This window comes from Acipenser ruthenus, chromosome 52 (assembly GCF_902713425.1).
Source record: "Acipenser ruthenus chromosome 52, fAciRut3.2 maternal haplotype, whole genome shotgun sequence".
In the NCBI taxonomy this organism is placed as follows: Eukaryota; Metazoa; Chordata; class Actinopteri; order Acipenseriformes; family Acipenseridae; genus Acipenser; species Acipenser ruthenus.
The window spans coordinates 7,578,952-7,603,204 of NC_081240.1; the positions used below are offsets into that span (position 1 = coordinate 7,578,952).

Below are 24,253 nucleotides of genomic sequence, written 5' to 3' on the forward strand. Positions count from 1 at the left end.
GATGCCGACACATCCCAGGGGCAGAGGACCCAGCAACCAAAAACACATATCAGGGTTATGACTCGGGGAGCCGCCCCTCGAAAGGAGACGAGAGAGAGAGGTACCCAGCATCTGAGACTTCTGTAAGGGGCGCTCGTTAAACCCGATTGGCCGAGACGTCACGCTGCCTGGGACCTGAAATAAGGACAAAGCAAAGAGGTTAGTATAGGCAGAATAGAACAGAGCCTCGAGTGAGGTAAGATAAGCGCAGGAGCTGCGACAGGACAGAGTTTGGCCAGGGGTCCGCTCTGACTCACATGGTGAGAACCCCCTGAAGGTAAGGGAGGCGGATGTCTAGCCCTGAGGTCGGGGAAGTGAGACTCACTTACCCCCCAGAGACGACCGATGCGAAGGCATGTATGAAGGTGGAGGAGAGGAGGAGGAAAACGAAACACTAGACAGAAAAGGTGCAGGTGATCAGGGCTTAAATAGAAAATAGATACTAATTAACAGGAAATTAGAAAATTAGAAGATTAGAAGATTAGAAGCCCCCAGCTCCAAGCCCCGTGAACCACGCAGGCTAACATTTAAACACAATGACGTTAATTCAGCACTCTCCATACTGAAAGACGCTGTGATGCATTTCCTAATGCAGCCCGGTATTTCAGTAAGTCAAAACAATAACTACAAACGGGGGTAGCATACTTGAGACTAGTTTACAAAATGTTTTCACAGCTGTGCAACGGCGTGTGTGCGGCTGATAGAAGATTTTTGGGTGCGTTCACGGGGATCATTCAGAGCAGATTATGACCTATTTAGCCAATGGGTGCGTTCACAGAGCTCATTCTTAAAAGATCATTGGTTAAACCGGTCAGAGTCTGCACAGAATCTGCGTTTAATGATCCCCGTGAACGCACCCTTTGTGTAACGGAAAAGCCCTTCCTGCTGGGGAAACAGGAAGTGTCCCAGAATCCCATTGTTTTGTAGTTGTTTTCATGAGTTACCAAACTAGCTGCTACACACAATACATTAATAAATAAATGATTGAAACACAATAAAGACGTTTGTAAGTTACTGCCATTGGTGTGTGTGTGTGTGTGTGTGTGTGTGTGTGTGTGTGTGTGTGTGTGTGTGTGTGCGCGCGCGCATAATGCTGAATAAACCGAAATGCCCGGTGAATTAAACAGCTATCGGGGATGTTGTTTATTTGAATAGGCCTGCTTAAAGTAAGCATTTTACTGCAGACTCGATGGATAAAGTTTGCTGCTTTATCGAAGAATTCTGTACAACCGAGGCATATCATCAACCGCTTTAATAAAATATACAACTAAATAACGAAATAAATAACCCAGCTGCGTACGCGACAGCGAAAATGGGATCAAGACACTGTACATAAACGTTTAAAGTACGAGAAACAATTACGCAATTACTTACAATGTGCGCCATCAAAAATAAAAATAAAGTTTCTAAAGAAGATGATTTCAGCAAGCTAAAACACCACACGAACACTTGTCATGTGACACTTTCTATATTGTCTTGCTAGCTTACAATGGGCTGCTGGTCCGCGGCGGTGCGGCACTGAGCGCTGGTTTAACATGTTACAGGTGTTACACACTGAGCGCTGGTTTAACATGTTACAGGTGTTACACACTGAGTGTTGGTTTAACATGTTACAGGTGTTATACACTGAGCGCTGGTTTAACATGTTACAGGTGTTACACACCAGCGCCAGTAGGCACTGAGCGCTTTTCACCTCCAGCGACAGTGTGTCACTGACGCTGGCATGCGTATCGGGTGCTTTTATATACAATTCTTATGTGATTATCTGTTGAATATGCATTTCAAATGTGATTTGCATGCCTTATCTCAAACACATACACATTTAAAATACGTTTTAATACAATTCTGACACAATGCATTGCACTCTAATACAATAAATCTGTGTAAATTTCCAGTAGCGTTTGTACAGATTACATTCATGTGCAGATAATTAAGTCCGTGAAGGTAATTACTTGGATGATGTCACCTGCTACACATGAGCCGAAAGGACATTCCCTGCGGTCTGAGGGGAATGGTGTACAATTTGATTGAAGTGGCAGACTTTAAAACAAATCCATACTTAAAGTGCACAGTAATAATGAAACTTACATTTCTGGGAAACGGCAGACTTTAAAACAAATCGAAACTTAAAGTGCACAGTAATAATGAAACTTAAGGAAGATGCATTTCTAGATAATGGTTTAAATCAAATTAGACTTGCAGGGCCTGCGTTGCACATGTAAAGTTACCCATCATTTACCAGCTCTCTTCATCTGAAACTTGAGTTTATTTTTGCCACACAGAAAATCTCATGCATAATATAGTTGCATATCTGTGGAGCGCCCTTGCCCTACTGTTGCTCCTATTAAAGATCCTGTTAGAACAGAAAAATATAAGACATTTTGGTAACAAGAATTAGCTTCCTTTGTCTCAGTTATTCCTGCCTTTCACCGCTGGAGGTCTGGGTTCCAATCAAGAGGGCTAGGTGGCACAGACAGACAGACAGACAGACAGACAGACAGACAGACAGACAGAGACAGACAGACAGACAGACAGACAGACAGACAGGGACAGACACAGAGAGAGAGAGAGAGAGAGAGAGAGAGAGAGAGAGAGAGAGTCATAGTCATACTGTACTGGAGTTGAAATATGGAAGAAGGTATCCGAGTCATTGTATAAAATAGCCATCCAATAGAAAGGCATGTACAGTACATGCGCATAGACACACAAGCACAATAAAGAGATACACATACAGAGACACGGGTGAGTGACACATTACCAAACACACGCACAGTTTACAGTAAAACAATGAATCCTATCATTTGCATTTATAGTTACAAAGAGTATGGTTGTCAGTTTTAGGTATCTATATATAAAACAAACATTTAGCAACAACGTGTTACTACTAATTAGGCTACAATGTTCATAATAAAATAAAATATTAAATAAATCAGGCTTTATTTACATAGCTGAAATTATTGAAGCTTCTGACAGAAAATAAATAAATAAATTAATTAATTAATAAATTAATAAACATGCGCTGTTAAAGTGCAGGTGATGGCATTCCTGTAGCTATGGTAACGGAGATGCTGGAGTGCACCATTGCACGTATTAACTGTACTCGTAAAAGACAGCATATCTGTAATGCAGGCAATGCAAGCGCGAATCTCATATTTAATAATTAACCGAACTGTAAATGTGTTCTCATCTGGGTTAATAATTGTGTTTAAATGATTGTAATGATAAAGGCTCTGTAAAGTCATGCAGTCATCTGTCACAGTTGGTCTTTGATAAATGTTCTTACTCCAGTGTATTGCTTTACTGTAATTGGTCAACCTTTCAGCACAGTTCCAGTGTCAGTATTTATGACGCAACCTTGGCCACTCCCAGGCTACAGTTATATATATATATATATATATATATATATATATATATATATATATATATATATATATATATATAACTCTACAGTAGCTCTGCAGAATAACAGAACAGCCACACCTTCCAAGAGGGAGACTCGCATCAGAACTCCACTTTCAGAACAAAGAAGGACGCGTAAAGCGCAGTCGAGTGGTTCAAGTGAGTAACTATTGAATCGTTTATTTCAAATGTATTTGCTTATTTTATAAAATGCTACTACAATGTCTGTTCAGAAACACAAAACCCAGACATCAGAAAATAGTAGTCTAAATGACAAGTTTACTTCTTTTTACAGAATGGAAATTAAAATCAGTGATCGGGATTGTGGATTCGGAACCAATGATTTTTTTTTTTCTTTACTGTACTGGTGGGTCACGATGTGGAATTTTGCTTATTAATTTACTTATTCATATTGTTCGTTATCATAACCATGAATTTCATATGTACAGTAACACATTTTACAAAAGTACATTTATTGTATTTTAATATACATTTGTATTTCTGTATAAATACAGTATTATTATTAGAAAACGATTCGGTACAGTCAGCCAATCAGCTTCCAGTTCTAGCGAGCTCTAATACACAGTAGATGCCGCTGGAACGTCTCAGCACCAACTGTGAATCTAATTCAAAATCAACCCATGCAAGTGCTGGCCTTTTGTTTTTGACGATGTATTTTGGAGGCATTTTAGAGTGGTATTTAATGACAGATCGTATTAGTAGTTCAGACACAGACTGTTCAGTAATTGCTCCGTTTATTTCTCAGGCAATGTATACCCCAGTGAAGTTAGGTTGATATTGAATATTGGCTATTCGGGTGGATACTCAACAGTTTCTGCTCCCCCTGCTTGTCTAAACCTGGCCTCAGTCCCAAACCCCGCCTCTTAGAGCTTTACACAATTCCAAGAAATCAGCGCAGTGAAGTTTCTGTTGTGAACTTGTCAGTCTCTCTGTCTCACTGCAGCAAGAATGGCTTCAAACTTGTGGTCAGAGGAGCACTTGAACTGTCCAGTGTGTAAGGAGCCATTGAAGGATCCAGTCACTATTCCATGTGGACACAGTTACTGTATGGGGTGTATTAAGAACTGCTGGGATCAGACTGATCATACAGGTGTCTACAGCTGCCCCCAGTGCAGAAAGACCTTTACCCCAAGGCCTGATCTGTGCAGAAACACCATGCTTGCTGAAGTTGTGGAGAAATTAAAGAAGACAGGACTCAATCCTCCTCCTGCTCAAAGTTATGCTGGACCTGGAGATGTGTCGTGTGATGTCTGCACTGGGAGAAAGTTCAAAGCTGTTAAATCCTGTTTGACGTGCCTGGCCTCTTACTGTGAAACACACGTCAAGCCACACAGTGAGGTTACTCCATTAACGAGGCACAAGCTGATCAATGCCATTGGAAATCTGGAGCAGAAGCTCTGTCCTGAACACCAGAAGTTTTTGGAGGTCTTCTGCAGAACCGATCAGACGTGTATTTGCTTGTTGTGTACAGACGAGGATCACAAGAGCCATGATACAGTCTCAGGTGATGCAGAAAGGATTGTGAAACAGGTAAGGGTTTGAACCATTTCCTTGTAGCTATCCTAGAAGATAAGAATTCCCAGGGATATTTAACATGTCTGTTTACTAGGTTATACAGTTTCACATCAGATCAGATTTTGATTGTATATTAAGAGCTATTTAAAGAGCCCTAGTTTTTTAATTGCTCTAACTAAACTATGATGTACTACAATGTATTTCAGGGTGTAACAGGGGTGTTGTTACAGGTGTGGCTATCGCTGATTGACAGGAGAGACACAGGAGGTTTTCTTTGATACAAAAAACACAAAACATTCAAAACAAAACACTGCGCGAAAACAACTAGAAAATAAAAGTTAACTAAACAAGAAAGGAGGTCCCGCTCCAGGAACAGTCTCCCTGACACCTCCTCTCTAGACTTGGATGGGATTAAAATCCCCTAAACTTGTTCCCTATTCCTTCCAGTGCTAGCAATCCTGGTTAACTCACACAGTGATCCGAGATACATTTTTCCTCTTGTGTTTTTCTCACCCTGGTTAACACACGCAGTCGTGAGGATCCTACAGCAACACTCTCCTTCCCAGACAGTCTGTATCCCTGCTTGTAGAACCAGGAAACAGGCTTTTCAGATCCTTTTTAAAGGCATGTGGCCAGGGATAAGAGATAATCAATTAATCAATTAACACCTGGCCACATTCCACATCTGGATTTGAATATGCCCTGCCATTCTAGCACAAACTTGATCATCAAAAACATTATTTACAATCAAACCAAAACACACTGTTTACATGTGCAGGACCTCAGCCCTGCCTCACAGGGTAAGAAGGATTTGTTCAGCTGTTTTGTGGTGCATTGGAATTTGTAGTGTAAAATTAGCATGATTTATATTCCTAGTGTTTTCTATATGTATCTTGTGACTTAATAAAATCATAGATCAGTTTCATTGTTTAAGATATTATAGTTTTATTGGTAAAACTGTTTAAAAATGACATTCCTAGCAAAGTCAAGCAGCTAATTTAAAAACAAAAGACCAAGATTATTATGATATTCAATATACAATATTAATATGATATACAGTATACAAGATTAATATGATATACAATATACAAAATTAATATGATATACAATATACAAGATTGTGCCCTTGCCCTTGCCAGGCAGTTCTTGCCAGTCTGCCCACAGTGAGAGGTGTGTTTTTGGGAGGCTTGCTTGTACACTTAAAACATTTGATCTTTCAATTTATAACCATCATCTAGCTGAGAATAATTGTTTTTATTGGTAAAGTGTTCATCTTTTTAATTATGAAAGCTCGAAGTCAGTAGAGGGCATAACTCAAATTCAAGATGGCTGCCAGGCAGAATTTGAATTTGAACAGTAGCTGAATTTGGTGTGTTAAAACACATTTTTACATGATTAAAACAGATATGTTTAAGTTAGTTAAAAACAGAATTTAAAAACCTATTTGGGATTTTCATTCGCTCACCCTACTATTCCCCTCTTTCCTTTGCTCTCTTCCACAGTGAAGTCCTTCTGGTCACGGGCTCATTCTTCTGGGGATTTTGTGTGTTTAGGCATTTTTTACATTTGTTCACAATTTGCAATTCTGTTTTAAATTCCAAGAGTGTGTGAATCCTCCCTATTGAACTGTAATATAGCTTTAAATCCCACGAGCAAGAACAACCCTCCGTTTCTAATTGTAATCTCGTTTTAAATCTCACAAGCGTGTGCAATCCTCCAATAGAAATGCAGGAATGTGCTGCCACTCAGTTTAAAGTATTCAGAATTAATCAATGATAGATACAAGTCAGGAAGGAGGTTCATTGCCTGACTGCTATGAGAAATGTTGTTTTTTTGTTATTCTTTTTTGGTTTTAGGTTATTTTATTTTATTTTTTCACATGGAAAGGGGTGAAGTCAACGTGAATTGAGTAACCATGTCTAGTGTTTTTCCGGTGTTTATTGGGTATACACTGATTTCATTGTTTTGTATCGGGTGTTTTATCTGTGTTTATCGATTAAAACAGAAATCAGAAGCCCTAAATATACATTAAAGAGAAAGCTGCTTCAGTTTCCTAGGTGCTTAACAAAACAAACATGTAACACATGCTAGATCAGCCATCATTCACTGTTACTAGTATGAAAAAGTGCCATCTAGTGGACAGCTACTGTGGATCAAGCGTCCTTTTGTATTGCTGGCAGCTGTGCATTAGATGGTGTTGTATCTTACTACTATACACACATGTTGTCTGATCTAGCCTGTGCTACAGATGTCTTTGGCTTGCAACTAGAACTGAAGTCAAAATATATTTGACTCAGAATTATTGCACACATTGTAAAGAGGTAAGGGGACAAGAAAACATAAAATATATTTGAACTAAAATGATTCTGTCAGTTTCAATAGCATACTTAAACAGGCCTGTGTTGAGTGTGACAGGATATCACTCAATGCCCCATCAGAAATGTCACTTTGTCACTGTGTTTCTACACAGAAGCAGCTGGGAGAGACACAGACAGAAATACAACAGAGAATCCAGGAGAGACTGAAAGAAATTGAGGGGCTGAAACAGGCTGTGGAGTCACTGAAAGTGGGTATTGACAAGAGGGGGTTATTATTATTATTATTATTATTATTATTATTATTATTATTATTAATTATTATTATAAACAGATGGACTGGAAAACATCTGCAGAAGTTTGCTGTCTATGTCTGATGTGTTTTTCATATAAATTCTAACTGTGTCTCCTCTACTGTGTACTTTCACTCAGAGATCTGCATGCATAGAAATAAAGGAAAGTGAGAAGATCTTTAATGAGGTGATCCGATCCATTGAGAAGATCCACACTGAGGTTATTGAGCTGATTGGAGCTAACGAGAAAGCTGCAGTGAATCAGGCTGAAGGACGCATGAAGAAACTGGAGCAGGAGATTGCTGAGCTAAAGAGGAGAAACACTGAGCTGAAACAGCTTTCAGAGACAGAGGATCACATCCATTTTCTACAGGTAACATCACTGCTTGTTAGAAAATCTCAAGTCCATAACTGGGACTGTTTCAGACAGACCTCTCCAATTGAATGAATTCTTGCTTTTCCCCAGGAATGTTTTGGACTCCATTCTGTTTCACTGAAAACTCCTTTTCTCCACTTTCCTGTTGTAGAATTTCCAGTCTCTCTGTGCCCCTCCTGAAGCTGGAGGCTTACCCAGTGTTACTGTCAATACAGGCATCTCTTTTGGGGCTGTGAGGAAAGCTGTATCTGAACTTAAAGACCATATTGAGGACTTCTGCAAGGGGGAATTAGTCAAAATAACCAAAACAGGTTGGTGTGAAATAGATTCATTTGGTAGAGATTTCTCAAATAGATCATGGCTTGAGGAGGGACAGGACTTGCAAGACATTAATAAAGCCCTCTTGCAGATTGTTGGCTATATGAATATTACAGATGTTTTATTTCAAATGATTTCCTCAGGTTGAAACACCCTACCTCATTTACAGTGACATCCCGAGTGTAGAGAGCAGGAAGGAAGAGAGTTTCTAAAGACATTACATGAAAAAACAAGACAATAGCATTCAAACAGAGACAGAGGGATTCACACATTAGAAAACAAATTCTATGTTTCTCTCTTTTTTCTGCCCAGTGAATAAAGTTGCAGTTTACAGTCTGCAGGCTCCAGAACCAAGGAACAGTGCTGCATTTTTAAAATGTAAGTCTGTTTTCACTGAAACATTTGATTGAAAGATGTGTCACTCCATTGAGAGAAGAGCTAACACTACAGAACAGGGAGGGGTGGAGCTTGAGGGCAGCAATTATTATTATTTATTAGTAATTGTGAAGCCATTAATCTACACTCCTCTCCAACAAGTATTGGCTCAGATGAATACATGCAGAATGACTGGGGTGGGGCATTTGTTGCCTGTTTTTCCATTCAGACCTTTCTCTCCCTAAATATCTTGGTATCCCTGAATAGATAATCATCCCATCTTTTAATACATGTACAATGCATGTGAAACAAGTTGTGGGGTAAAATGAACAGCTATCCCTCCCAGTCATCCTGTGCTGGTAGTAAATGTATATTGCAGTATCACTGCTCTTGTGGGATGGATTGCTCATTAAAATATTAGACAGATATTTGAAGAGTGGACGATATTCTCTTGAAGATATTTAGTAAGCAAGGGGTCTGAGTGGGGAAAATGGCAACACATACCCTGTAGGAACATTAAGTGAAATGTAATTGTATGCAGAGTTGCATTTGAGTAGTTCCAATTGAAGAAGTTTGATAAGATCGATGAATTATAATGAACAAAACAATCAAACAGCAAGAGAATTTAATAGCAGCAGTTTATTGAAGACAGAAAAATAAAAAGAGAGAACTTATCTAAAGTCAGAAATAAATCTCAAGTAAGAATTATAGATCAAATCTATTGATTATCAATCTTAAACATCACAGTCTAAATATACAGACGTGCTCAAATTTGTTGGTACCCTTACAGCTCATTGAAATAATGCTTCATTCCTCCTGAAAAGTGATGAAATTAAAAGCTATTTTATCATGTATACTTGCATGCCTTTGGTATGTCATAGAATAAAGCAAAGAAGCTGTGAAAAGAGATGAATTATTGCTTATTTTACAAAGATATTCTAAAATGGCCTGGACACATTTGTTGGTACCCCTTAGAAAAGATAATAAATAATTGGATTATAGTGATATTTCAAACTAATTCGTTTCTTTAATTAGTATCACACATGTCTCCAATCTTGTAATCAGTCATTCAGCCTATTTAAATGGAGAAAAGTAGTCACTGTGCTGTTTGGTATCATTGTGTGCACCACACTGAACATGGACCAGAGAAAGCAAAGGAGAGAGTTGTCTGAGGAGATCAGAAATAAAATAATAGACAAGCATGGTAAAAGTAACGGCTACAAGACCATCTCCAAGCAGCTTGATGTTCCTGTGACAACAGTTGCAAATATTATTAAGAAGTTTAAGGTCCATGGAACTGTAGCCAACCTCCCTGGGCATGGCCGCAAGAGGAAAATCGACCCCAGATTGAACAGAAGGATAGTGCGAATGGTAGAAAAAGAATCAAGGATAACTGCCAAAGAGATACAAGCTGAACTCCAAGGTGAAGGTACGTCATTTTCTGATCGCACCATCCGTCACTTTTTGAGCGAAAGTGGGCTCCATGGAAGAAGACCCAGGAGGACTCCACTTTTGACAGAAAAACATAAAAAAGCCAGACTGGAAAGCCACAATCCTTCTGGGAGAATGTCCTTTGGACAGATGAGTCAAAACTGGAGCTTTTTGGCAAGTCACATCAGCTCTATGTTCACAGACGAAAAATGAAGCTTTCAAAGAAAAGAACACCATACCTACAGTGAAACATGGAGGAGGCTCGGTTATGTTTTGGGGCTGCTTTGCTGCGCCTGGCACAGGGTGCCTTGAATCTGTGCAGGGCACAATGAAATCTCAAGACTATCAAGGCATTCTGGAGCGAAACGTACTGCCCAGTGTCAGAAAGCTCTGTCTCAGTCACAGGTCATGGGTCCTCCAACAGGATAATGACCCAAAATACACAGCTAAAAGCACCCAAGAATGGATAAGAACAAAACATTGGACTATTCTGAAGTGGCCTTCTATGAGTCCTGATCTGAATCCTATCGAACATCTATGGAAAGAGCTGAAACTTGCAGTCTGGAGAAGGCACCCATCAAACCTGAGACAGCTGGAGCAGTTTGCTCAGGAAGAGTGGGCCAAACTACCTGTTAACAGGTGCAGAAGTCTCATTAAGAGCTACAGAAAACATTTGATTGCAGTGATTGCCTCTAAAGGTTGTGCAACAAAATATTAGGTTAGCGGTCCCATCATTTTTGTCCATGCCATTTTCATTTGTTTTATTATTTACAATATTATGTTGAATAAAAAATCAAAAGCAAAGTCTGATTTCTATTAAATATGGAATAAACAATGGTGAATGCCAATTACTTTTGTCAGTTTCAAGTTATTTCAGAGAAAATTGTGCATTCTTCGTTTTTTGTGGAGGGGTAGCAACAAATTTGAGCACGTCTGTACGTGTCTATAAAATAGCAGGGAGCATAGAGGAGGGATCATAGAGGAGGGAGCATAGAGCTGGAAGGAGGGAGCATGGAGGAGGGATCAGAGGAGAGGGAGCAGGGAGGAGGGAGCAGAGGAGAGGGAGGAGGGAGCACACAGGAGGGAGGAGGGAATAGGGAGGATGGAGCATAAAGGAGGGAGCATGGAAGAGGGAGAATGGAGGGAGCAGGGAGGAGGGAGCAAGGAGGAGAGAGCATGGAGAAGATAGCAGGGAAAATGGAGGAGGGAGGATGCAGCAGGGAGCATGCAGGAGAGATGAGGGAGCAGGTGAATTGTGTTAATTGTGACAGGGGTTAAAGGTGCGTTCCTTAATTTTCCATTTTAAACGTTATTCAAATGCGTTTGTCTCTAGACTGATGTGAACTGGGTTAACGCTAATCAAAGTTTACCATTGTTTATATTTATGTAATGTAAACTAGATAACTCTGCGATTCAAAAGAAGCTTCTTTTTTTTACAAGGGATTGTGGCAAAGTGGCTGCTGATTAGAAACAGATGCAGAGGTGATGCAGTGCAGAAATAATCACACAAAGGAAACTGTAATCCGTTTTGGAAAAGGGGTTCTTTTTATTTGTGAACTCCCGGTCTGGCGACCAAACAATATTCCTCCGGCAATACACACCAATGTGTAGAGCACAGAAGGAAACGATAAGAAGTGGTTTGCAGACCAAATAATAATACACGTTATCCGCCCCACAATAATACATACACAGTCACTAGACCTGGGTGCGTGCAGTAGTGCTCGTGGTAGGCGATAACGATCAAACAGTGACTGTGGTGTTGTTGTTCCGGGTAGTGCTGGCCCAAGGTGACAGCTCCGGAGACGTGTTAGCCGTCTAGTGATTTACAAAAACAAAAGACAATTACTAACAGCGACAAAACAAACAAAACACTCACACTCACTCAACTCTTTTTCACAGATTATTAGGGATTTTTTCCGCTCCTTCCAGTTTCTTATCTCTTTGAACCAAGCAAAGGAAAAGATTTACAATTCTTTGTCCCCTTCATGCTATCATGCATGAGCCCTTGGTAAACGAGTGCAGCTGTCTACACTGTCTGCAGCTGCTACATCGTTTCGCTTCCGGGTCAATACGTTCCTACAACAGAGTCTCGTCTTCTTCCAGACTGACCGACTTACCGACCCGGAGAAAGAACTGTCAGGCCAGCCCGTCCATAGACTTCCTCTCGCTGCTTAGCGTCCTCACAGGTCGGGAGGGTGATTTACAACCAAAACTCATTGTATTTCTGTCACATATCCCACTGCTCAGAGTGGAGCCGAAGGAACACTCGGCTGAATCTATCTTTCCCATTACTCCTCCCTCCTGAGAAAAATAATTTGCATTTTGATGGTCTTTCCCCCGCACGGTGTACCATGTGGTACATGAAGGGCTGCAACGCCAGATACCACCGAGTTATCCGGGCATTGCTGTCCTTCATTGTACTTAAACACTTGAGTGGGGCGTGGTCAGTGACGAGATAAAATGAGTGTCCCAGCAGGTAGTATCATAAAGAGTGAGTAGCCCATTTAATGGCCAGACACTCCTTTTCGACGACGGAGTAGTTGCATTCCCGAGGTAGCATCTTTTTGCTGAGCTACAGTATTGGGTGTTCTACTCCATTGCATTGTTCCGGAGTGGTCCCTCTGGATCCCGCCACTGCAACCTAGCAAACAGTCCTCGGAGCCGGAGAGTGAAAGCCTCCATAGCCTCATCACTATTTTATCTGCACCTAAACAATTGAGCTCTCAACTTAGCTACAACAACCCTATCTCCATATAACTTCTGTAAGACCTCCCATTCTTGAGCACTCGTGGCCCCAGCTGTAGGTGCCAATACCGCCCTCCTTGCATCCCCTTCTAAAGCACGAATGATAAAATCTACCTTCTGTCCCTCATCTAGCAACATTCAGTACGTTTACATGACAAAACTGAATCAGAAAACTGATTTTCTTAAAACGTCACTTTTCTGTGTTTACATGATTAACGATAGAAAATCTAATTAGCATTCAACTGTATACATGGACTGAAGTTTTTGGAAAACACAGTATATTTTCGCATGCAAAGTACTGTAGTAGCCTAAGTACGATTTGAAGACCGTACATTTCTGCGATAGAACAGAGACCAATCCAATATAGTGCTTTATCAAAGTGTCAGGTCTTAAATTCAAAGATTACTATCCTATACCTCTATTCAGATTCCCCACAATGTGCAATCAGCCTTTCCAACAGCACATCATGTTCTATATTACCAGTTTCTTTTGCAGACTTTTAAATTATTACGTCATTTTAAAGCTGGAAAACATTTGCTGTTTCAGTACGGGCTATTAACAAATACATACAACTTTAACAAATGTATTACTTTATCCCTAACTAGACAAATGGATGCATGCAGACTGACTACAGATTATTATTATTTTCTCTGTTTTCTAAAACCACGTGCAGGAATGAAGGTCAAAGTTTGCACATGTGCAGTACGCTATCGGAATAAGTTTTCCGAAAAGTGTGTTTACATGACATACATCTTGTTAGTTTTCAGCATTTAATCTAGATGCTGTTTTCCGAAAACTGACTTTCGGTATGTTCAGATACATTTTCCGAAAACTGTGTTTACATAACTTTTCATATCGGAATTAAGAATTCTTATGCTCATGTAAATGCACGGATTGTCTGTAGCTGTGCCTGCCAGTCTCCAAATGTTACTTCACTACCTATCCCCTTTAACTTCGGGATCCATCGAGCTCCCATAAACATGGCCATCACCATGGTTACCGCTTCTGGACGTGCTACCACCTGTTGACCCTGCCCTGGTGTGGATTTAACACCTAGATCCTGCCGACTACGCCAAAAAAAGCAATGTCACCACTTAGAGACAGACTACGCCACCTGGTGGAGAAACTATGGGCTCCAGGTCCCGTTAAAGTATGGAGGGAAAGATACTTCTGACAGGTACTGTACAGAGTATCTTACAGTGCTTAACATTTACCATTAACTTCTACTGTTTCTCTTTTCAGATTCTTTATCTAGATCCACACCTCAAGCATCAAACATGAGAGTCAACACAGGTAAGTAATTTAAATAATTGATTTTTTAATTTAAATAGAGGGAATCAGATTAAAACTGGGATGAAAATTGTATGTCGAAAGAACACAAATAAAGAAAAAAAATCAGATAAAAGTAACTTCATAAAATAAATTGACCAAAATAAAAAAAAACACAAAAACATATTCCAATCATTGCTTGTGTGCACAAAGGAAATAAATAATAATAATAATAATAATAATAATAATAATAATAATAATAATAATAATAAATTCAGATCTTATGCGTTGCTGTCCTCAAAAGAAAAGGAATAACCAAAAATACTGCAAGCAGCCCACATTGCACTGTAGGCTGCTTCAGGAATGGTCTCTAAACAGAAGAGCAGCGTTGGTTCTCTGTGATCTGTCTATCAGCTTCCCCATAGTGTCTGCCTGGTCACGAGCGCTTTCAAAATGAGACAAAGAAAAAAACAAACAGCAAATCTACTGCAAATATCTCAGTCCACAAGAATTTATAAAATAGTAAACAGTCCAAAAGCATTAAAATGGTGGAAGTTGTAAAAATGTAGAAAAAAAGAAGGGACCGGCGAGAGACGAGTCTTTCAAATCTGAGCGCTCACTCTTCCTATTACTGAGCAGGTTTTCTGATTCAGATTTTCCTCAGCTTTAAACACGTCATCCACATTAAAAAGTTTCCCCTCTCAGTTTTTACCCCGTTCCTTTACTTTACTTTCTTTGTTTCTTACTGCATTACGTTCCCCATCCTTCCTATTTTCTTAAACTACCTTTGTATAACCAATTCATCTTTCATTCGGTCCCAGTGTGTAGTTAACAAGCCATCAACATTAGTGAATTTTACACAGGGATCCTTACTAAAGATGTAATCAACCAACTGGTGTTAAATAGAAATCATCAATAAAGAAAAACATGTGGAAAAAGTTTCAATAATTAAGTGAGTTGTGAAAAAAAGTTTACAATCAGATGGTAAGAAAAAGCAAAGAGAAAACAGATTACATGTAGTGATAAGAAAAAAGACTGGTGACACACGTACGTACCTCTCGACTGCCATGTGGTTTACAGTTCAGCCCTTGCATTCAATTCACTGGGTTGATGCCAATTCATTACACAATTCAATGTGTTTATATTCCCCGTTAATTTGGAGTGGCAGTCAGGCTGGCTTGCTGGGAGACACTCATAGTAAACACAAACACAACTGTTTACTGCATTTTAATACACACTGTTGTCTGCAATTACTGTACTGAATACTTCTTGATGGACAACTTTATAGTCTGAACCTAGTGTTTCTTTTTTTTTTTTTTTTCTTCCAGTCCCTTCATTGTTCAGGTCCATCGCTGCCACGCTCAACCCTGGTGTTACAAACTGCTGACTGGCTGCATTCAGTACTGGAGTCTAACCAGATCGAGATTTAAAAAAAAAATACAAATAAAAAAATATCCACAGAAATTGCTGAACATTTTAAATGTGTATAATTCTTTTTAGTTTCTGTCAGTGCTAAAAGTAATACCTCCCTCCTTGCATCCCCTTCTAAAGCACAAATGATCAAATCTACTTTCTGTCCTTCATCTAACATTTGCAATCTCAACATTGTTTATAGCTATGCCTGCCATTCTCCAAATTTTACTTCACTACCTATCCCCTTTAACTTCGGGATCCATGGAGCTCCCATAAACATGGGCATCACCATGGTTACCGTACTAGAGTCCTGTTTTACATTCAGTTTTGGTTCAATAGTGTGTGGTTAACATATATTCTATTTCTATCAACTCCTGCTAAGGGACAAAAAAAAAACATTGGGCCAGATATTCAGAAGAGATGCAAGTTTTGCAAGAGCACTTGCAAGGATTTTTTCTAATTGTTACCAGGACAAATTGTCACTGGAATGAATTGTTGTACACCCATTACTTGGGCATCTAAATATGCCAATCACACAAGTTATATATGTAATCTGAAACCTCTTTATTTATTTAGAAGCACATGAAAAGAGAGCCCCAGGCAGTTCCCCTGATTTGAGGATGGTCCTGGTTGGGAAGATTGGAGTTGGGAAAAGTGCCTCAGGAAACACCATCCTGGGCAAAAAGGTGTTTACATCACAAGCCAGTGACACCTCAGTTACAAATGTATGTGAGAAGGGAGAAGGAGAGGTTTCCGGGAGACGTGTTGTTGTGGTCGACACTCCAGCCTTTGGCACAGACCTCTCTCTGGATGAAGTCACTGAAGAAAAATGCATTGCTCTGTCTGCCCCGGGACCCCACGCTATTCTCCTGGTGATTGAGATGGGCCGATTCACAGGTGAAGACAAGAGAACAGTGGAGACAATCCTGAGGAGATACGGAGAGGAAGCTGAGAGATACACGATGGTCCTTTTCACCAACTGGGACAAACTAGGAGAGAAGAAAATTAAGGAGTTCATTCAGGGAGCCAGCAAGGAGCTCCGGGAGCTTGTTGAGAAGTGTGGGGGCCATTATCACGCCTTCAACAACAAGGAAGAGAGTGATTGCACCCAGGTTTCTGAGCTACTGGAAAAAATAGACAGGATGGTGGAAGGTAACAGGGGAAGCCACTACACCAGTGAGATGATCAGACAGGTGAAAAAAATGAGGAAGAGCAAAGAGCTCATTTGTGAAGAAATGGACGTTGAAGAGCAAGCCAATGATAAGCCAAGCAAGTCTGGTAAGCTGTGTACTCTCTACCCACACCACCCTCCTAGTTAGTGGGAAAGGGTTCCTGTGCTCTCTTTCATCCAAAGGCATGTTAATAATACTGACAGCCACAAAAAAAAACAGTCAGGACATCTCTGTTAAACCAGTGAGGGAAATAACAAAAGCACAACATTAAAATTAGGCGACTGCAAAAATGAAATGCAAGTTAAAAGTAGGACTGGGATGAACAATTAATGTAATTTATCAGCTCTGTTTGAAATAAAATTAAGGGGACCAGAATTAGGCGCAGGCAAGATAGGAAGGTAAAAACAAAGATTGTTTTACTTTTTGCATTTACTTTTTCCAAAATACTGGTTTTATTTATTTTAGCAATATGCACCCCTATTAATATAAATAATACTGACATCAGCATAAGACACGTACGCACCTCTCGACTACCGTGTGGTTTCAGTTTGAGTCCAGCCCAAACAAAGTGCAATGCAAACTGTGCAGATGGCTCTTGACATATGGAGGCACAACGAATCTCCAAGCTAAGGAGGGCTGTTTAAATAAAAGCCTTTGTGTCTGTCCCTATCCAAGGCTAAAGATAGGAGCTACTTGCAGTACAGGGCTGTCAGTCATATCTCTTATGCTGGATCCTGGTGAATGGCCCCGCCCACTCGGGTTGCACAGCGTTCCGTAAATGGGGTGTAGGATGAAATCTTGGGACTCAGAAGTTGCTGCAATTTATTTTCCTTCCCTGCAAATAAGCAATTCAGAAGGTTATTTAACAGGGTTTTTGCCTGCTTTTACAGGACAGACGAGCACTACATTTAGCTCTTGTTAGCAGGCACGCGGGTCTGCGTATCGGTGTCTGTGAACGCTGGAAGGACTTTGCTTTTGCTTGCTTCCCGAGGGGTGTTCTCTTAGCTTTTTAATATATGTAGAGGCTGCATAATCTTTTGGTATAGTTCTGTGGGGTGAGTGGTTGGGCTGGAGAGGCTGGGTTCTTTCCCCCCCAGCGCAGTCATGCTCTGGGGGACGGGCCATGTCTCGGCTTTCATTTTCATAATTGTTTTAATATTTGGGGGGTAGGAGGCAGACACTACTGTGGCATGTGTTAATCATTTATTATTTTCCATTCATGGTTTTGCAGCCTCGTCTTATTGGGGGAAGGTGGCCCATAGCCACTTCCTCTCTGCGGCACTGGGATGCATGGAACTGTTCATGCTTTTCCAGCCGGCCTCACACAGGTAGCCATCAAGCACCCATGGACGAGGCCTCATTGCCAAATTGATCTTTCACAGACCCTGAGTGCCCATCACAGTCATCGGGCCCGAAGAGCCCATCACAGTTCATTAAATCTTCTGTAATTGCAATAATTCATTCATTGCGGATTCTCCGAGCTGAAAAGAATTGGCTGCAGCACAGATGAAGAGACAGTGGGAAACAAAATCAGGAAGCAGAAAAATTGTGAAGAGATGAAAGTTCAGGAGGGAGTCCATGCAAAGCCTCATAATTCTGCTAAACTGTGTAATCTCTGGGCCCTATTTAGCAAATATGTGCACAGCCACTGTTGCTTGTGCAAAAATGACAGCATTAGCGAACCGCTGCAATAGCGCACGAAAACGTGATTTAGAAGTCGGGTCTCATGACAGTCTGTTTGCCCACACGTGCGCCTGATTCTGATGCGCTAACTCTATGCAGATTATTTTTTGTGATTGCCTTAGGGGTTTGCAAACGTTGCTAAATAGGTTCCATCTATCTCCCTCCCTCCTAGTTACTTGGAAAAAGGTTCCTGTGTTCTTTCATCCAAAGGCAGGCCTTTATATCTGTAATGTTTAATTATACTGACATCAGGATAAGACACGTGTCACCACTTAGAAGACTATGCCACCTGGTGGAGAAACTACGGGCACCAGGCCCCGTTAAAGTATGGAGGGAAAGATACTTCTGACAGGTACTGTACAGAGTATCTTACAGTGCTTAACATTTACCATTAACTTCTACTGTTTCTCTTTTCAGATTCTTTATCTAGATCCACACCTCTGGCATCGAACATGAGAGACAACACAGGTAAGTAATTTAAAACTGGGATAAAAATTGTGTGTCGAAAGAACACACAAATAAAGAAAAATCAGATAAAAGTAACTTCATAAAATAAATTGTCCAAAAAACAAACAAAAAAAAACACAAAAAACATATTCCAATCACTGCTTGTGTGCACCAAGTCCTTCAGGATTTGTGGAAATAAATAAATAAAAAAAAACAATTCAGATCTTATGCGTTGCTGTCCTCAAAAGAAAAGGAATAACCATAACTGCAAGCAGCCCACATTGCACTGTAGGCTGCTTCAGGAATGGTCTCTAAACAGGAAAGCAGCGCTGGTTCTCTGTGATCTATCAGCTTCCCCAGCGTGTCTGCCTTGATCTCAGTCCACAAGAATTTATAAAAATATTAAAAACAGTCCAAAAACATTTAAACGGCAAAAGATGCAAAAATGTAGAAGAAAAGAAGGGAAGTTATCCAATCTGGTAAGAGACCAGCCTTTCAAATCCGAGCGCTCACTTATCCTATTACTGAGCAGGTTTTCTGATTCAGATTTTCTTCATCTTTAAACACGTCATTCACATTAAAAAGTTTCCCCTCTCAGTTTTTACCCCGTTCCTTTACTTTACTTTATTTGTTTCTTACTGCATTACGTTCCCCATCCTTCCTATTTTCTTAAACTACCTTTTTATAACCAAACCTATTCCTCATTTTTCATTCAGTCCCGGTGTGTAGTTAACAAAGCAGACAACGTCAGTGAATTTTACACGGGGATCCTTACTAAAGACGAGATCAACCAATTAGTGCTAAATAGAAATCATCAATTAAGAAACACACGTGGGGAAAAAGGTTCATAATTAAGTGAGTTGTGAAAAAAGTTTACAATCAGATAGTGACAAAAAGCAAAGAGAATGAAAAGTACATGAATTGATAAGAAAAAAGACTTTGACAGTGATTTGTGACAGTACCTCTCGACTGCCATGTAGTTTGCGATTCAGCACTTGCATTCAGTTCAGTGGGTTGATGCCAATTCATTACTGTGGCAAAGTGGTGAGTGGATACAGCTGAGTGCAGTGCAGAGCAGATTAATCACACAGACAATTGCTTTCAGGTGCAAGGGTGTTTTATTAATAAATGACAATGTCCAGAGCCCGAAGGTAAACATCAGTAAATAATTATGTTGGAGTGATACAGAGGCGTGTATCGCTCGTATTTTTAATCCCAGGGTTTGACCCGCAACCAAAAGTCCAGGTTTTTACACACACCAACACTAAACACAAAACGCAAGACAGTGAAGTGATATTACGTGCTAGTGGTGTAATACAGTTCTCTGTGGAATCCTGGGGTGAAAGTGATGTCCGGGTTAATGCTGGCTTTCGGTACAGCTCCGGAGCATACTACTGGTAGTCTATTAACAAACACAAGAAAAAAAACACGGTTTTACAACGGCAACACAGACTCTTTGTAGGCTAAAACACTAATCATTTACCAAGGAACAGATCACTTACACCACGCCCCCTATTTATACCCTCGCTCATGACCCCTAGGTTAACGAACGCATCCGCTCCTCCAATCCTCAGATACCACGTCGTCTCCCGTCCTGGTCATTGAGCTTGGGTGCCGTAGCTCCGCCCCCTTCCTAAATGACCGACTTCCACCTAACCTATGGAATAAATTGTCGTGCCATTTAATTAAATGCCCTCACAGGGAGATCTAACACCAAGAATCATTCGATCTCTGTCACAGGCATATATTGACCAGTTGATTTATTAGTCGGCAATATACAGACAATGTTTAAGTTTTAAGACTGCGATGAGGCAAAAAGAAAGTTCAGACCAGTGCGTTGTTGGAACATTTCTACATGGTTAGAATGCATAGACAGCCAATCACTGAATGGGATTAATGTGTTTGGAAAAGAGTCATTTCAAAAATCGAATTTGCAAACCACTATGTAAAAAAACATGTAGTTAGCAGTTTTATTTTATTTATTGTTTAATATATTTTTTCTTTACAGAAATAATTCCTACTGTTTTTAAAAGTCTATTACTTTTGAATACCCAGGCAGTGTGGTTATTTGACAACAGTGCTCTCCTATAGGTGAAGTCAGTGATGAGAGTATCTATACTTTCAGTTCTTCTAACTGAGTCCTGTGAGGAATGCATTCGTTTTATGAAAGCAGGGTTATTCCTGGCAGTGTTTCTGTCACAATATGTTTGTTCTTGTTCATTGCAGAGTTGAGGATTGTGCTGCTTGGGAAGACTGGAGTTGGGAAGAGTGCAGCAGGAAACACCATCCTGGGAAGAAGGGAGTTTGATTCAAAACTCAGCGCCACTTCCATAACTAATAAGTGTAAGAAGGGCACGGCAGAAGTTTCTGGGAGACACATAGCTGTGATTGACACTCCCGGTCTGTTTGACACAGAGCTCACTGCTGATCAGATTAAACAGGAGATTGAGAAATGTATCTCTCTGTCTGCCCCGGGACCCCACGCTTTGCTGTTGGTTCTACAGGTGGGCCAATACACACAGAGAGAGAGGGAAGCAGTGAAGATTATTTTGGGTGAGCGTGCTGCCAGATACATGATGGTTCTTTTCACCCATGAAGACAGTCTGGAAGATGGCATGACAATTGAGAAATACATTGAGGGAGTCAAAGGGGATCTCCAGCAGCTTATTGATGAATGTGGGGGCAGGTATCATGTCTTTAACAATAAAGACAAGAGCAATACAGCTCAAGCTATTGAACTGGTCAAGGAAATAGAGGCGATGGTGGAACGTAATTGTGGGAGGTTTTACACCATGGAGATGTACAATAAGGCAGCTGCATCCACCAGTCAAAATGTAGAAATGGAGAAGGGAAAAGTGAGGAAGGAAAGGCCACCGCATAAGACTGTGCAGAGCTCCAGAGATGGGTGTAATTTGATGTAATCTGTTTAACATATCTGACGTGTTTATTGAATGTCCTCTGCATAATTATTTTCTTTACCAATATGTGCTTGATTTTGTTTTCTTTTTATTTGAAACAGCCAATGATTAATAACCAATGCTTAACATTGTATTTAGCTCTATAAATCAGTATGAATTTCCTTTCAGTACACCTTATATTGCCTTGCATAAAAAAGCTAAATACAAAATGAATTCTGTGTTAGTAAATTCTGAAAAACAAATAAAAATTGTTAAGAAAATAAATGTGTCTGTCTCTTCATTTAATTGAATGTAACTCATTTCTGTACTCGGGTCCCTTGCTCACTAAATGTATTGGAATACCTGAATACATAATCTTTAAACACATGGTAAAGAATTTACAATCCATCCCACAGGAGCAGCGGCACCTCACATATTATCAATTGACTACCGATGCAGAATGACTGTGTGGGACCGATGTTCTCCGTTTACACAACACACATTCATGGTGGCACTGCCATTGCAAAAGCATGTTTTGTGCTAAATGGCTTTTCTGCAATCAAAAACAGCAGCACCTGGGAAATCTAAATCTTTCACATACTATATTCTAAATCTTTCACATACTATATTCAAGTCCTTTGAAGCCCAGCTGATCAGGTGTTATTGGTTTAGTAAAGATGTTTTGCAACATGGCTGCTAATGTTTGGGACAGATTTTTTTTCGACAATAACTGTGGCATCGAAGGTGGTCTTGATTTTCCTTGGGGGTGACTGACTGAAATAATTACATTGTGGGGGTGGGGGGGTGTGGCAAAGTGCCCGCCCCTGTGTGTATTTTGTGTGTTATGTGTTGTATGTTGCGTGTGTTAAATGTTGGTGTATAGATTGGTACACGGGATATAAACGGGTCTGTGTTTCACGTGTGTTTAAAAGTGTAGAATTATATTTAGGCACGAGGATTGCACATCACGCACGTGCATTTAAAATATAATATGTGAGCACGGGGTTGCACAGAATTAATTCACGTGCTGGGATTCAAGTGAATAATTTATTAGTAATTGAATCCCAGCACAACAGTATAAATAGGCACATTTTTAGTCACTCGGGGTTAGGTGTTCGGTGAGTGGAGAACGGGAGAGAGAGAAGGAGAACGTAAAAGCAAAGTAATAATAATAATAATAATAATAATAAGAAGTGTTTTCACTCACCGTGTTTGTTCGTCTGTGCACTGTCTAGTCCGTTTTGTTTACCTGTTTATTTTGGCCGCAGGTGCCGTGTCCTGTTTTTGTGTTTAAAACCTTTTATTTTCTGTATTTATTAAATGCTGAGCGCGATCAAGCGCCCAGCTTATACCAAACCACATCTCTCTGTTTATTTATTTCCTGCATCTGGTCTGACACCACCCACTCCGGCCGTCTTTGTGACACGTGGTGTCCTGCGTGGGATCGACAGCGCCTCCAGGACTCAGGCCAGAGCAGGAACCGCATTCTTGGATTTAAGAAAAAAAGAGGGGAAAAAAAAATGGCAGAAGACGCAATCAAAGTGCGGGACTGGATGCTGGAAAATGCTGGGCTGGAGGCCCAGTCTATCCCAGTAGTCGTCCAGTTCCTGCGGTTTATGGACAGAGAGCGATGGGAGGCATATGCGAGGGAACAGACCCTAAGCACCTGGGAGGAAGGTGTGGGGTTGGTCCTCAGCTACCTGGAGGCAATTATACATGGAACAGCAGCCCAGGTAGCAGGACCACCAGCAGAGGAGTACCTGCTGTCCCCATCTCCACCAGCAGAGGGTGAATGCCTGCTGGTTTTGCGTCCACAGCCCGAGCGGGAGGAGCCCGAGCGTCCTACGCCTGAGTGGGAGGAGCCCGAACGTCCTACGCCTGAGTGGGAGGAGCCCGAACGTCCTACGCCTGAGTGGGAGGAGCCCGAACGTCCTACGCCTGAGTGGGAGGAGCCCGAACGTCCTACGCCTGAGTGGGGGGAGCCCGAACGTCCACAGCCCAAGAGGGAGGAGTCGGTGCGTCCACAGCCCAAAAGGGAGGAGTCGGTGCGTCCACAGCCCAAGAGGGGGGAGTCGGTGCGTCCACAGCCCAAAAGGGAGGAGTCGGTGCGTCCACAGCCCAAAAGGGAGGAGTCGGTGCGTCCACAGCCCAAAAGGGAGGAGTCGGTGCGTCCACAGCCCGAAGGGAGGCAAGTCGGGGCTTCAACAGCCCTGGGACCCAAGCCACCAGCAGAGGGAAAATGCCTGCTGGTTCAGCCCCAAGAGCCGGAAGGGGAGGGGTTACCGGCTCAACCCCCTGAAAATTTTTGGGGGGGAGAGGGGCAGGAGGCTGGTGTCCCCCAGCAGCCTCTATTCATGCTGCTGAGGGCAGCGCAGCGCGCACCAGCCCAACCGCCAGGAGCAGAGGAGCTGGAGCTGCCTCTGCCTCCACCACCACCAGGAGCAGAGGAGCTGGAGCTGCCTCTGCCTCCACCACCGCCAGGAGCAGAGGAGCTGGAGCTGCCTCTGCCTCCACCACCGCCAGGAGCAGAGGAGCTGGAGCTGCC

The 24,253-nt window shown here is 41.3% G+C and overlaps 1 protein-coding gene across 3 annotated transcripts; it reads left to right on the forward strand.

Annotated features, from left to right (window-relative positions):
- Positions 1-3,487: 3,487 nt before the first annotated feature.
- Positions 3,488-22,022, forward strand: LOC117968551 (uncharacterized). Of its 3 annotated transcripts, none has more exons than XM_059016281.1 (10): positions 3,488-3,597; positions 4,205-4,989; positions 7,445-7,540; positions 7,722-7,955; positions 8,110-8,269; positions 8,589-8,654; positions 14,070-14,120; positions 16,086-16,787; positions 18,782-18,832; positions 21,038-22,022. In XM_059016281.1, exons 2-10 carry the CDS (start codon positions 4,408-4,410, stop codon positions 21,730-21,732), a joined length of 2,637 nt encoding a protein of 878 aa, XP_058872264.1. In that variant the 5' UTR covers positions 3,488-3,597; positions 4,205-4,407; the 3' UTR covers positions 21,733-22,022. The 3 variants fall into 3 exon arrangements, with proteins under 3 accessions (XP_058872264.1, XP_058872263.1, XP_058872265.1); XM_059016280.1 differs by having other exon boundaries at positions 4,403-4,989; XM_059016282.1 differs by lacking the exon at positions 8,589-8,654 and having other exon boundaries at positions 4,403-4,989.
- Positions 22,023-24,253: the final 2,231 nt, after the last annotated feature.

Excerpts from the sequence above, each read along its gene's own strand:
- LOC117968551 (XM_059016281.1), top strand. The coding sequence starts at position 4,408 with ATGGCTTCAAACTTGTGGTCAGAGGAGCACTTGAACTGTCCAGTGTGT. Across the intron at positions 4,990-7,444 it reads CAGAAAGGATTGTGAAACAG|AAGCAGCTGGGAGAGACACA; the intron begins GTAAGGGTTTGA and ends GTTTCTACACAG. Across the intron at positions 8,655-14,069 it reads CAGTGCTGCATTTTTAAAAT|ATTCTTTATCTAGATCCACA; the intron begins GTAAGTCTGTTT and ends TTCTCTTTTCAG.